Raw genomic sequence first — 12663 nt, 5'->3', positions numbered from 1 at the left:
CGCTTGATCGCATCCACCAGATCTGGGCATGGCAATCGCAAGCTTCGAGGTCCGATTTAGGTTCCTAAGCTTGCAGCTCCCCAACACGACCCTCACTATATGCCCCTCATGGGAGCGTGTAACCACCACCTCCACCTCTACCACTGCCATTGCCTGCTCCTCGCGAAGAGACGAAATCCACAAATCCGTTCCCTCGCAAAAGAGATGAAATTCACAAACCCTTGGGCCAAGCTTCGAGCTTGAGCGGCCATGGCGACTGCGAACTTCGAAGCGAGATCCGAGCTCGAAGCTCGTGGCCACCGTGGCCAGATCTGAAGAGTGGTCAAGCAGGGTCGACGAACGCTGCCGGAAGGTTTAAGTGCCGGTGGACAGCGACGGCGAGCATCAGACGTGTTTTGGCTGAGCGACCTCTAGGTTGAGGACGATGAATAGTAAATTTTAATTTTTTTTTTAGTTTTTGACTTTTGTTTTAACCTTTTATTGACATGGCGCTTGCGTGGTATTGAGGTGGAGCCATGTCAGATTTTTTGTAAACATTTTTAATGAAATTTTAGTGGAGAATAAATGTGTCGTACTAGTATAAATTTAGAGTTTTAATGTTAAAAAAAAATTTAGGATAAATATGTGTACAGCTGAAGGTTTTTTTTTTATGGTATTTTCTCTTTCTTTTTAAACATTTGGAAAATATTGGCAAAATTGTTCCAAGGTAAAGGTTGTGCCCTTTTTCGACATTTGGCCTTGATTTTCATATAAGATGGTAAATTTCCAAAAATTGTAAAAATTGGATTTTTACACTTGTTAGCGCCCTCCTCCGTTTCAGGACCGTTAACGGAACAACGACCCTTCGAGATGCATCCCCTATGATGACGAACTACTATGGTCGCTCGAGCACTCCTCGCAAGACAATGTCGCAGGATTTCCAAAGCCATGAGACCGTCCTTCACTTTCTCCACCTTCCCGTCGGAGACCCCGTTTCGTCCGCTTCCCAGTTCGCGGGTCAAGAGGCGTGAATTCGCCAAGCTCCTGCAGTTGCCCGCCTCCGACTCCGTCAACCCCATTCGTCACCACAAGAAGCTCCACCGCCAAATCGTCGACTGGGGATTTCAGTACGATGTGTTTCTTGCCAACGTTCTGCTACACTCTTACTCCAAGTCTGGTGGTTTACGTGATGCAAGAGGGGTGTTTGATGATATCCCTGAGAGGAACCTGATCACTTGGTCTTCGCTGATTTCGATGTACGCCCGGCATAGTTATTGCAGTGAAGCACTGATGAGCTTTGTGGAATTTCAGAGAAGCTCTGTGGAGAGGCCGAATGAGTATATCTTGGCCAGTCTGATCCGAGGTTGTGCGCAGTCGGGTGGCCTTGATGAAGGAGCTCAGGTGCATGGTTTCGTTGTTAAGGCCGGTCTCGGTCAGGATGTCTATGTTGGCACTTCCCTGGTTTTTTTGTATGCGAATAATGGTGATATAGATGGGGCGAGATCAGTTTTTGATAGTTTATTGGATAAGACTGATGTTACTTGGACTGCGATCATAAGTGGGCACGTGAAATGTGGGAGAAGTGAAGTCTCTCTGCAGTTGTTTAGCCAGATGATAGATGCTGGCCTGCTTCCTGACAAATATGTGATTTCCAGTGTTTTAAGTGCTTGCTCAGCACTTGAGTTTGTTGAAGGTGGCAAGCAAATTCATGCTCACATACTAAGGCGAGAAGCAGAGATGGACATTTCAGTGGTTAATGTGCTGATCGATTGTTATTCGAAATCTCGCATGGCACAAGCAGCTCGGAGGTTATTTGACCATATGGAAGTTCGAAATATGGTCTCTTGGACCACGATGATTTCTGGGTACATGCAGAATGCGTATGATAAAGAAGCATTGAAGCTTTTTGCAGAGATGACTGGATTGGGTTGGAATCCCGATGCATTTGCTTGCACCAGTGTTCTCACATCATGTGGCTCGCTCGAGGCCTTAATACAGGGAAAGCAAGTTCATGCTTACACTATCAAGGCCAATTTAGAGTTTGATGATTTCGTAAAAAATGGCTTGATCGATATGTATGCAAAATGCAATGACTTAGCGGATGCTAGGGAACTTTTCGATGTTATGGATGGGAAAAATGTTGTCTCCTATAATGCTATGATTGAAGGTTACTCAAGATTAGAGAAACTGGAGGAAGCATTAGATCTCTTCCATAGTATGAGGCTTGCGTCGTTCTCCCCAAGTCCATTGACATTTGTCAGCATCCTTGGATTATCGACTGCTTTATTCACCTTGGAATTGAGCAAGCAAGTTCATGGCCTCTTAAGTAAATCTGGAATTTCTATGGACTTATTTGCAGGGAGTTCACTGATCGATGTTTATTCCAAGTGTTCTTTAGTCCGAGATGCGAGGCTAGTATTTGAAGAGATGAGCGATAGAGATAGTGTAGTTTGGAATGCAATGTTCTTTGGATATAGTCAGCAAATGGAAAATGAGGAGACCTTCAAATTGTTCTTGGAATTACAGTTATCCGAACAACAACCCAATGAATTCACGTTCGCTTCCCTTATCCCAGCAGCAAGCAATTTAGCGAGTCTCCAACATGGTCAACAGTTCCATAGCCAGATTATAAAGCGTGGTTTGAATTTTGACCCATTTGTCGCGAATGCTGTTGTGGATATGTATGCTAAATGTGGAAGTATTCAGGAGGCCAGGAAAGCGTTTGACCTTGCTATTTGTGAAGATGTTGTATGTTGGAACTCCATGATCACAACATATGCACAACATGGAGAAGCACAGGCTGCTCTCCAGATATTTGACGAAATGATAATTGCAGGAGTGAAACCAAATTACATCACATATGTGGGCATCCTCTCTGCATGCAGCCATGCGGGGCTTGTGGAAGATGGATTGCGGCATTATAACTCGATGAGTGGGCTTGGAATTGAACCGGAGACCGAACATTATGCCTGCATGGTCTCCCTTTTGGGCCGAGCTGGGAGACTAAAGGATGCTGTGGATTTCATTGAGACAATGCCAATTCAACCGATGGCACTGGTATGGAGGAGCTTGCTCAGTGCATGCAGGAATGCTGGTGACAGTGAACTAGGAAAGTATGCTGCAGAGATGGCAATCTCTTTGGACCCGATGGATAGTGGATCTTATACACTACTCTCAAATATTTTTGCATCAAAAGGAAAGTGGTTTGATGTAAAGAAGGTGAGGCAGAGAATGGACGAGACTGGAGTCGTAAAAGAACCAGGAACAAGTTGGATAGAAGTCAATGATGAGGTTCATGTGTTTGTTGCTAGAGACTGGACTCATTGTGAGGCTGATTTGATTTTTTCAGTTTTGGACTATCTAATTCTTCAGATAAAAGAGATCGGTTATGTGCCAAACAATGTTGCTGTTATCATAGACGATTGACTCACAAATAGTAACAGAACGATGTTTTACTGCAAATGCTCTATCCTGTGAACCCTTCCAGCTGTATGTTCCCGGAACAAGATCAATCTTCTCGAATTATGCACATCATCTGAGTTGGGGTTTCCATCGAATATGTTGAGACATATCGTGGTGTGAGGACGATAGTTCTCTTGGAGAAACAGCTGCTAGGATACAAGTTTGAATCGTCATCACTAAGTGGTGAATATTGATAGTTTTAGACTTCACTTGATGCAAATTAGTCCTCGGCATTGAAGTTGCAAAGATGTGTCCAAACATCTATAAAGAGACTTGAGTCACTAGGCATTAACCTGATTCTAAGACTTCTAATTGACAGGTGACTCGTAAAGATTGGATGAACTGATGAGCTATGCTCTCTATTTGTGGTTTAGATGTGTCAAGTTAGTTGAATAAGAGGGCAAATGACCTGTTCCTGAGGGATAGAGAGATTAACCCACTGCCTGTAGCCACAAGATGACCAACCAGAAATTCCCCTTGGTGGAGACTCACTCTGTTAATGCAGTAGGTCAAAATGATGAGTTTCAGGTTGACCAACCCCGAAGAGCAAAAACCTTGGGAGCTATTTTCTTGTGGATTTTGTGACAGCTTGATCAAACCCTCCTTTTCTATTTTACAATCACCATTTGAAGAGCAACACATGGTTTTTCAACTGGTCACAAATAAGGAAGAAATCAGAAAAAGAAACTAGTTTTCCATATCTGATATTGGCAGCTCCTCTGTCAACAACTTCAACAGATGAGTACTCACAATGGCCGCTCAAAGAGAACAGCATCTACATTTAGGTCCTGTCACTTCTCTCGCTTCCTTTTTTCGATGTAAGATTTAAGACTTTCATGCTACTAAAACATGCTAGAAAAGCAAGACAATGGGGAGGAAGGATCAATGTGCTTCAACTGATCTGAAGACGATTGGCGATCTTTCCAGATTTTTTTTTTTAATTTCTAATGAGAATCTTCTTTGAGAGTTGCTTCTCTAACCTCTTGCATTTTTCTTTTTGACATCTTCATCTTCAGAAAGTTTGATACCTTGCAGTAAATTGATCTGATTTCCCTTCATTATATTTGTTATATTTCATAACATTGACATGAACATAACCGAACAATTGGCTGCGATGTGACTTCGCTCTCGAGCCTCAAGTCAGCTCATTTAACTTTCTTCACATATTGCTAGAATATATCATTCAGTCAAAAGTTATGCTTGCTGTTTGCTAGTCAGCAAATTGTGCTCGCTTCGTTAATTCATGATCTTTCTAACATTTGCAAATTGATTATGTCGGGAACTGTTCTTTTTACTCTCTTTTCTGATCCAGGCTTTGCCTTGACGGATCCTGCCACCATAATCACTTGCCTTCGAAACTTGGAAGTTTTATACTTATTTGCAGAAGTTTCGAGTCTGATAAAAGTCGAGGACCGGAGTAAATGAATCAAAAATGGCATCCAAACCACATGATTGATGACTTAAATGAGGACCCTTTTAGACTACTATTTGTAGCGAGAGTGCGATTTTAGACAGTCGCGTGCTTATGAGCCGAGGCTCACCGAGGTCAGGTACCTCCAAGTCCACGGGTGTTTTCAACCCAACAAATTGCACACTCTCTTCATGTGGATGATCTGGTACACACAAAGAGACTGAATAAGAACCGGTAAGGTATGTGGAATTTGAAACTTAGGAAGTTCGAGTTCCCTTCCTTGATTAGACTTCTCGAGTTGTTTCTCTACATTCATTTCCTCGTTGTAGAAAATTCAAAGATGAAGATTTCACGTCTTCTTCCTTGGATTAGTCTTCTCTGGTATTTTTCTCTCCCTTCAACGAGTCAATGAAGAAAAATCAAAGATGAAGACTTTCATGCAACTGATTAATCGCGTTTTATCTGCACTTCAGAGATAATATATAACACCCCCCCAACCCCCCAACAACAACCACACACAGACACACACAGAGATATGACAGCAAAAATGCACTTCTCTTCATCATCATCATCTTCTCTTATCACCATTTTCTGCTTGCTCTTGGTTATAATCTCCCTGTTCCTTCCAGGGGCCTCGGCGGATAAGAGTAAGTCATTTTTCTTTTTGGTGCTTTGAGCTTTCAATAATGGAGGGGGACCGTTGACATGGCATGACTCGAGAACATAGAGAAATTTTTATACATCATGCTGGCTACCTTATCGTTGCTCCTGTAATTATGCTGCACTAATCATTGAATAATTTTGGATGGTGTCTGATATTTCGTAACGAGTTTTCATTGAATATTGTCTTGCACATGCAGGTATAGTTGTGACTGGAAGCCCGCCTGGTCAAGACGGGCACTGGAGTGAGTCCTCTTTTTACTCCATATCTGGAACATTTCTATCAAGTTATCTGCATCTAGAATGGTTTATACATGTGTGAACCATTCGTTATACATGGTATTTTGTCAATTAATCCTAAAAATTTGTGCGAAATTTTAGTATAGTTCTTCTGATCAATTTTAGTCTGAAATAGGTAATTTGGGGGTGTAGTCAACGCCGGCAGTCTTAAGTGGCACTACCGGCACCGACGTAGACACTTTTTGCAAATTGTTTCCTTTTTCTTTTCTTTTCTTTATTTTATTTCCTTTTCTTTTTTATTCCTTCATTGGATTATTGGCTGGCGATCCTTACCGACCACAGGTGAGGGGGTCATAGCCCTCGCCCATATGAGGTGAAGGTCGCTGGTTGTTGCCGAGGCCCCAATGACCCCATTGTTGGAAAGCCCGGGAAAGTAAAAAAAGAAAAGAAAAAAAAGGAAAAAAAGTAGAATACAAATTTTTTAATAAAAAAATTAAAAGCAAATTGTACATGTCAGCGCCGGCAGTGTCACATGCTATTGGTTCCTGGCCAAAATCGATTGGAAGGTTTGTCATTGACAAATCGTTAAAACTTTAGAACTAAATTGGCAAAAGTGCAAAGTTCAAAACTGTGTTAACCACCGTACAATAAATTTAAGATTTTTTGGATAATTGTAACGATATGCAATCACAATAAGGGGGCTAGTTAGCACAATAAGAATGGTCAGACGCACTAAGAGACCCAAATACTAAAAAATTGGCCACTCGAAAAAAGGGGTGCATGAACAAGGCCGTCCAGCTAAAACAATGCTGCTGATGGTGCAACTGTGATATTGGCTAGTTGCTGGGGGCAAACGATGAATTTTTTAGCTCCATGAAGATCTACGGACAATTCATACTTTGCCCATACTCTATTTTAATCAGCTTTTGCTTGTTGAGCTTCGGTAAACACCTACCTGTTTCATCCTTTATAAGCAAATCTACATAATATATATAAATGCAGTAGTCCAGATGTTATATCATGTGGATGTACAGTGCCAAGAAGAAGAAGATCCCTGTCAAGCAAACATTGGCGTTCACAAAGAAAGGATTTTTCACTCTCGGGACTTTTCCACCCATCAGCTCATCTTATTGCCCTCATCAGGGATAAGTACGCCATGAGTGCCATAATTTGTGTACGGTGTTCACTTGAGTGCCATAACTTTCAAAACGTTCACTTACATGCCATAACTTTCAAAAATCGTTCACTTGAGTGTCACGTCGGAGTAAAATCGTTCACTTGAGTGCTACAATAACTTTTTCGGCGAGCCATGTCGGCTTTCTGGCGTGCCACGTCAACTTTCCAGCTGCCACGTCAACTTTTCCGGCGTCCACGTCAACATGGCACTCAAGTGAATGATTTTTTAAAGTTATGGCACTTAAGTGAACGTTTTGAAAGTTATGGCACTCACATGAACGCCGTACAAAAGCTATGGCATTTCTAGTGTACTTTTCCCGCCCTCATCATTGCCACGTATTTCTATCCGTGCTCTCCACTTGACTATCCAACCAGACAATATGATTTAAACCGAGCATTTTAGGGCAATGCAAAATCCAAAGTACACATTTATTTCCTTAAAGATCAACACATGGTTTTTCAACTAGCGACAAATAAGGAAGAAATCAGGATTTTTGCAAGTAATTTTTCATATCTGATATTGCCAGCTCCTCCGCCAACGACTTTAGCACATCCAGTACTCACAATTTGCCGCAGAACATCTACCATTTGGTCTTATTTCTTCTCTGTACAAGTGGAAGTTACCTCAGCCAGTCACTACATTTATCACAGCAGCAAGCAATTTAGCAAGTCTCCAACATGGTCAACAGTTCCATAGCCAGATTATAAAGCGTGGTTTGGATTTCGACCCATTTGTCACGAATGGTGTCGTGGATACGTATGCTAAATGCGGAAGTATTCGGGAGGCCAGGAAAGCATTTGACCTTGCTAGTTGCGAAGATGTTGCATGTTGGAACTCCATGATCACGACATATGCACAACATGGAGAAGCACAGGCTGCTCTCCAGATATTTGAGGAGATGATAATCGCAGGAGTGAAACCAAATTACATCACATATGTGGGCATCCTCTCGGCGTGCGGCCATGCGGGGTTTGTGGAAGATGGATTGCATCATTATAACTAGATGCGCGGGCCTGGAATTGAACCGGGGACCGAACATTATGCTTGCATAGTCTCGCATTTTGGCCGAGCTGGTAGACTAAAGGATGCTGTGGATTTCATTGAGACAATGCCAATTCAACCGATGGCGCTGGTACGGAGGAGATTGCTCCGTGCATGCAGGAATGCTGGTGAAAGTGAATTAGGAAAGTATGCTGCGGAGATGGCAATCTCTTTGGATCCAACGGATAGTGGATCTTTGCTGACACCTAAATTTTGACGTCCCATTGGGTGCATATTGCATAGAAAAATTAGGAACCAACTTCAATTCCTAAAATATATATATATATATATATATATAAATATATTATTAGTTAATCGCACATAGATATTAGGAGCATTTGCATTAGGATCATACAATTGGATATTAATTGGACGGCGGCGGATGAGCTTATATGAACATGCTGAATTAAACTCGCATTGGGATACTTCCATTGGAAACTTCAAATTGCTGAAATTTGCACGAATAAGGAAACTTCGTTGATGAGCATTTATAACACTAGAATGGCGGTCACGTTGCCAATATGAAGCAATCGGCAAAATCCCACGATATTTGTGCATAATCCATTAATTTGGGAAGCAAGCATTAAAAGGGGAGCGAATTAGGAAAATGAAGAGGGCTGAGAGAGATGCTGGACTGTTTCATCGCCCAAATCACGCGAAAGGGGAGGAGAGGTTCTGTCCTTTCCTTGAGTGGATCATGTCTTACGTCTTTCACGTCGAAAATGGGCATCGGCCACTAATGGGGAGGTCTTATGGAAAGAAAGAAAAATTGAAAGGAAGGAAGCCCATGAAATCATTATTGGCATCATCTTGTGAGCAAATTAGCGAGACTATCAAGCATTATATTGCAAATCAGCGAGATCATGAAGGGGATCAATGATTCATCGATTGTTCCGTGATATTCTCTTGCCTTTTAAGGTCCAAATTAACGCACATACAAGGGCCATTCACTGTCGGGAGGAGAGGAGGATTCATCGAGAACTCTTGGCCTATTAAAAGAAAACCGGAGACGCATCGTTCAAAAAAAAAGAGGAGAGAGGGTTCATTGCCATTCTTTTTTTCACGGCCAAGAAAAGTGAGATATGGTGGGGGAATTGATGATTTCCAAGCACGAATAGTGAGACAAAAAGAAAAAAAAAGAGGAAAACAGAGAAGACAGAGAGAGAGAAAAAGGGTTGTCCATACTCCATAGTGAGAGTTCTTGAGAACACACTTTAAGAGATATACGAGCGAGAACCAGAAATCTCTGTGGAGATCTCACAGCTTGATACCTCCAACTCCACTATTGCATCCTTCCCCTCGACGGTCGACGGCTAGCATGCTTTGCGGACTCACTGCGACTCCTTGACCCCTATTTTACTCCGCCTCGGTGACGAAATTTTCGTTCTCCGACTTGACAACAGCAGCTGACATTTACCTGCGTTTGGAGAATTCTTTGCTTTTGCAGATTTCCTCGACGTTCCGGATTCCCTTTTGTTGAGCCATCACGCTAAAAGACCTGCTGGGTATTTCTCCCATTGTCCTCCACAGTGACTTGCGGGAATCATTATTCACAGTCCGAGTCATCTTCGTTGGAAACTAAATTGGCCAACTAGGTGATTACTTGATCTGATTTTAAATTCCATTTTTTTTGTATTGATATGGTTTTACGTGATTTTAGGCATCATACCATCAAGGGTTACTGCACAATAATCAAATTTGATTATTAATTTGAGCCGCGAGACATGGGTCATTTCTCTAAGCAAGCTTGAATTTACCGCGGTCAAAACTTTGTTAAGATTATGATATCTATTAATTTATGACGCGAGACACGGATTATTTTTTCGGATATCGTAATCTTTTGCCTAAAATTCCGAAATGTCATGCAATGGATCGAGTTATATTCTTATCCTATACTGAGCATTTTTTTTAAAAGGCATAAAAGAGAAGGTTGCATTTTTCAATACAAATATGATAAGGTGCATGTCAAATTTGGTTGATTGTAGTTAGATTAATATTTTCATGCCACGTGACATATTAGAATAGCTGCATTTAATTTTAATCGTGCATCTCATGCATTGCATCTTAGCATAGTCATCACTTTAAAAGAAAAAAACTAAAAAAAAAAAATTAAGATTGCATTCTTGCATTAACAGTTTAGTTTGCATGTTAAGTCCGAACAAAACAAAAAAAGAAACTTGTTTTGCTTGACTTTTTTTTTTCTCTCTTGCAATTTATCTATCATTTTTTTTTATTTTTTCATTGGTTGTTTTGCGTACCGGCATGGACATTTTCACATGTTAGGAGATAGGTTCTAAAATGAATCCCAACTGTCTGCCAAACATTTTTTTAAAAATGGTACCGAAAGGGCGTTAGTGTAATCTAGCGTAACCAAGTCTCCAGATTCATAATTTCTGGTTCGTAGGAATGAAGTATTTCTCCCGATACTTTATTTAGGTGTCTAATTGACCTACCGTAAACAGATTAGTGGCGACTCCAAATAAAAATCTTTTGCATGAAATAATTCAAACATAAGTCGTGAATTGGTATGGACTTGGGGAGAGTCCGAGCTAGGTTTAGCAGCTTAGCAATCCATTAACTTAAAAAATTCCGATTTTTGGGTCGTGACAATCTTATACACTACTCTCAAATATATTTGCATCAAAAGGAAAGTGATTTGATGTGAAGAAGGTGAGGCAGAGAATGGACGAGACTGGAGTCCTAAAAGAACTAGGAAAAAGTTGGACAGAAGTCAATAATGAGGTTCATGTGTTTGTTGCTAGAGACCGGACTCATTGTGAGGCTGACTTGATTTTTTTCAGTTTTGGACTATCTAATTCTTCAGATAAAAGAGATCGCTTATGTGCCAAACAGTGTTGCGGTTATCATAGACGATTGACTGACAATTAGTAACGGGATGCTATTATACTGCAAATGCACTATTCCGTGTACCCTTCCAGCTGTATGTCGCCTGGACGTGATCAATCTTCTTGAAGCTTGCACATCATCTGAGTTGGGCTTTCCATCGGATATGTTGAGACATGAGGTCACTCATCGTGGTGTGAGGACGATATTTCGCTGGAGAAGCAGCTGCCAGGATACAAGTTTGAATTGTCTTCACTAAGTGGTGAATATTGGCAGTTATAGAATTCACTGGATGCAAATTAATCCTCGGCATTGAAGTTGCAAAGATGTGTCCAAACATCTATAAAGAGACTTAAGTCAGGAGGAATTGATCTGATTCTGAGACTTCTAATCGCACGGTCAACTCGTGAAGATTGGATGAACTAATGAGCTATGCTCTGTTTGTGGTTTGCATGGGTCAAGTTAGTTGAAGAAGAGGGCAAATGACCTGTTCCTGAGGTATAGAGATATTAACCCATTACCAGAGCCAGCAGCCACAATGAAGTACTCATAATGGCCGCCCGGAGAGAACAGCATCTACATTTAGGTCTTATTATTATTATTTTTTTTGGGTAATCGAGGTTTTCCACTTGTAATGTACTATTTCTCGGGGGTGTTGGGGGGTTTTTGCCAATACCACTAGGTAAGTCTCCCAAGACGTGGTTGCTGGGAGTTGAACCCGGGACCTCATCAGTTTAACTGTCTAAGGCCCAGGTATCTCACCAACTCGTCCGACGCCTCATTGGCGATCTCATTACTTCTTTGTACATGAACATAACCAAACAATTGGCTGCCATGTAACTTCGCTCTCAAGTCTCAAGTCGGCTTGTTTAACTTTCTTCACAAATTGCTAGAATATATCATTCAGTCAAAAGTTATAAGCTTCCTCTTTGCTAGTCAGCAAATTGAGCTCGCTTCGTTCATTCACGCCCTTTCTAACATATGAAGATTGATTTTGCTGGGAACTGTTTTTTCCTTTTTTCACTGTCCCTCTTTCTGCTCCAGGCTTCGCCATGACGGATCTTGCGACCATAATCACTTGCCTTCAAAACTTAGGAAGTTTTATCCTTATTTGCAAAAGTTTCGAGTCCAACAATAGTCGAGGATCGGAATAAAATGAATCAAAAATAGCATCCAAACCACATGATTGACGACTTAAATGAGGACCATTTTAGACTACTACCCGTGGTGAGAGTGCGATTTTGGACAATCGCGCGCTTGTGAGCTGAGGCTTACTGAGGTCAGGTACCTCCAAAGTCCACGGCTGTCTTCGGCCCACCAAATTGCACGTTGGACTCTTCATTGGGATGATATGATACACACAAAGAGACCGAATAAGAACCGGTAAGGTATGTGATGTTTGAAACGTCGGAAGTTCTAAGTCCCCTTCCTTGATTAGACTTACTTGAGTTATTTCTTATCCTTCGTTTACGCAATGTGCAAAATCAAAAGAGGAAGACTTTCAGGTCTCCTTCCCAAAATCATAAGAGGTAGACTTTCAAGTCTCCTTCCCTGAGTAGACTCCTCAAGTTTTTTCTTGCCCTTCATGTACTCAATGTAAAAATCAAAGATGTAGACTTTCATGCACCTGATAAATTGAGTTTTATCTGCAAAAATGCACTTCCCTTCATCATCCTCATCTTCTCTTATCGCCATTTTCTGCTTGCTCTTGATTATAATCTCCCTGTTCCTTCTATGGGCCTCAGCTGATGGAATGTGTAAGTGACTTTTCTTGTTGGTGCTTCGAGCTTTCCAATAAGGGAGGAGGACATGAATTGAGGATCATGATTCCATGAAACTCTAGTTCAAA

The 12663-nt window shown here is 41.4% G+C and overlaps 1 protein-coding gene and 1 pseudogene across 1 annotated transcript; both read left to right on the top strand.

Annotated features, from left to right (window-relative positions):
* Positions 1-710: 710 nt before the first annotated feature.
* On the top strand, positions 711-3710 carry LOC115745244 (pentatricopeptide repeat-containing protein At4g39530-like). The gene has a single exon (XM_030680689.2). It carries the CDS (start codon positions 877-879, stop codon positions 3403-3405), a length of 2529 nt encoding a protein of 842 aa, XP_030536549.2. The 5' UTR covers positions 711-876; the 3' UTR covers positions 3406-3710.
* A 3669-nt stretch (positions 3711-7379) lies between these two features.
* LOC125313594 lies at positions 7380-11043 on the top strand (annotated as a pseudogene).
* Positions 11044-12663: the final 1620 nt, after the last annotated feature.

The sequence above is a fragment of the Rhodamnia argentea genome, chromosome 1 (assembly GCF_020921035.1).
Source record: "Rhodamnia argentea isolate NSW1041297 chromosome 1, ASM2092103v1, whole genome shotgun sequence".
NCBI classification, from domain to species: Eukaryota; Viridiplantae; Streptophyta; class Magnoliopsida; order Myrtales; family Myrtaceae; genus Rhodamnia; species Rhodamnia argentea.
Note: the sequence above shows the minus strand (reverse complement) of the source record. Positions and strands in the feature narration are given on the sequence as shown.

Bases quoted from the DNA above. Each gene is read 5' to 3' on its own strand.
- LOC115745244 (XM_030680689.2), top strand. From the start codon at position 877: ATGGTCGCTCGAGCACTCCTCGCAAGACAATGTCGCAGGATTTCCAAA.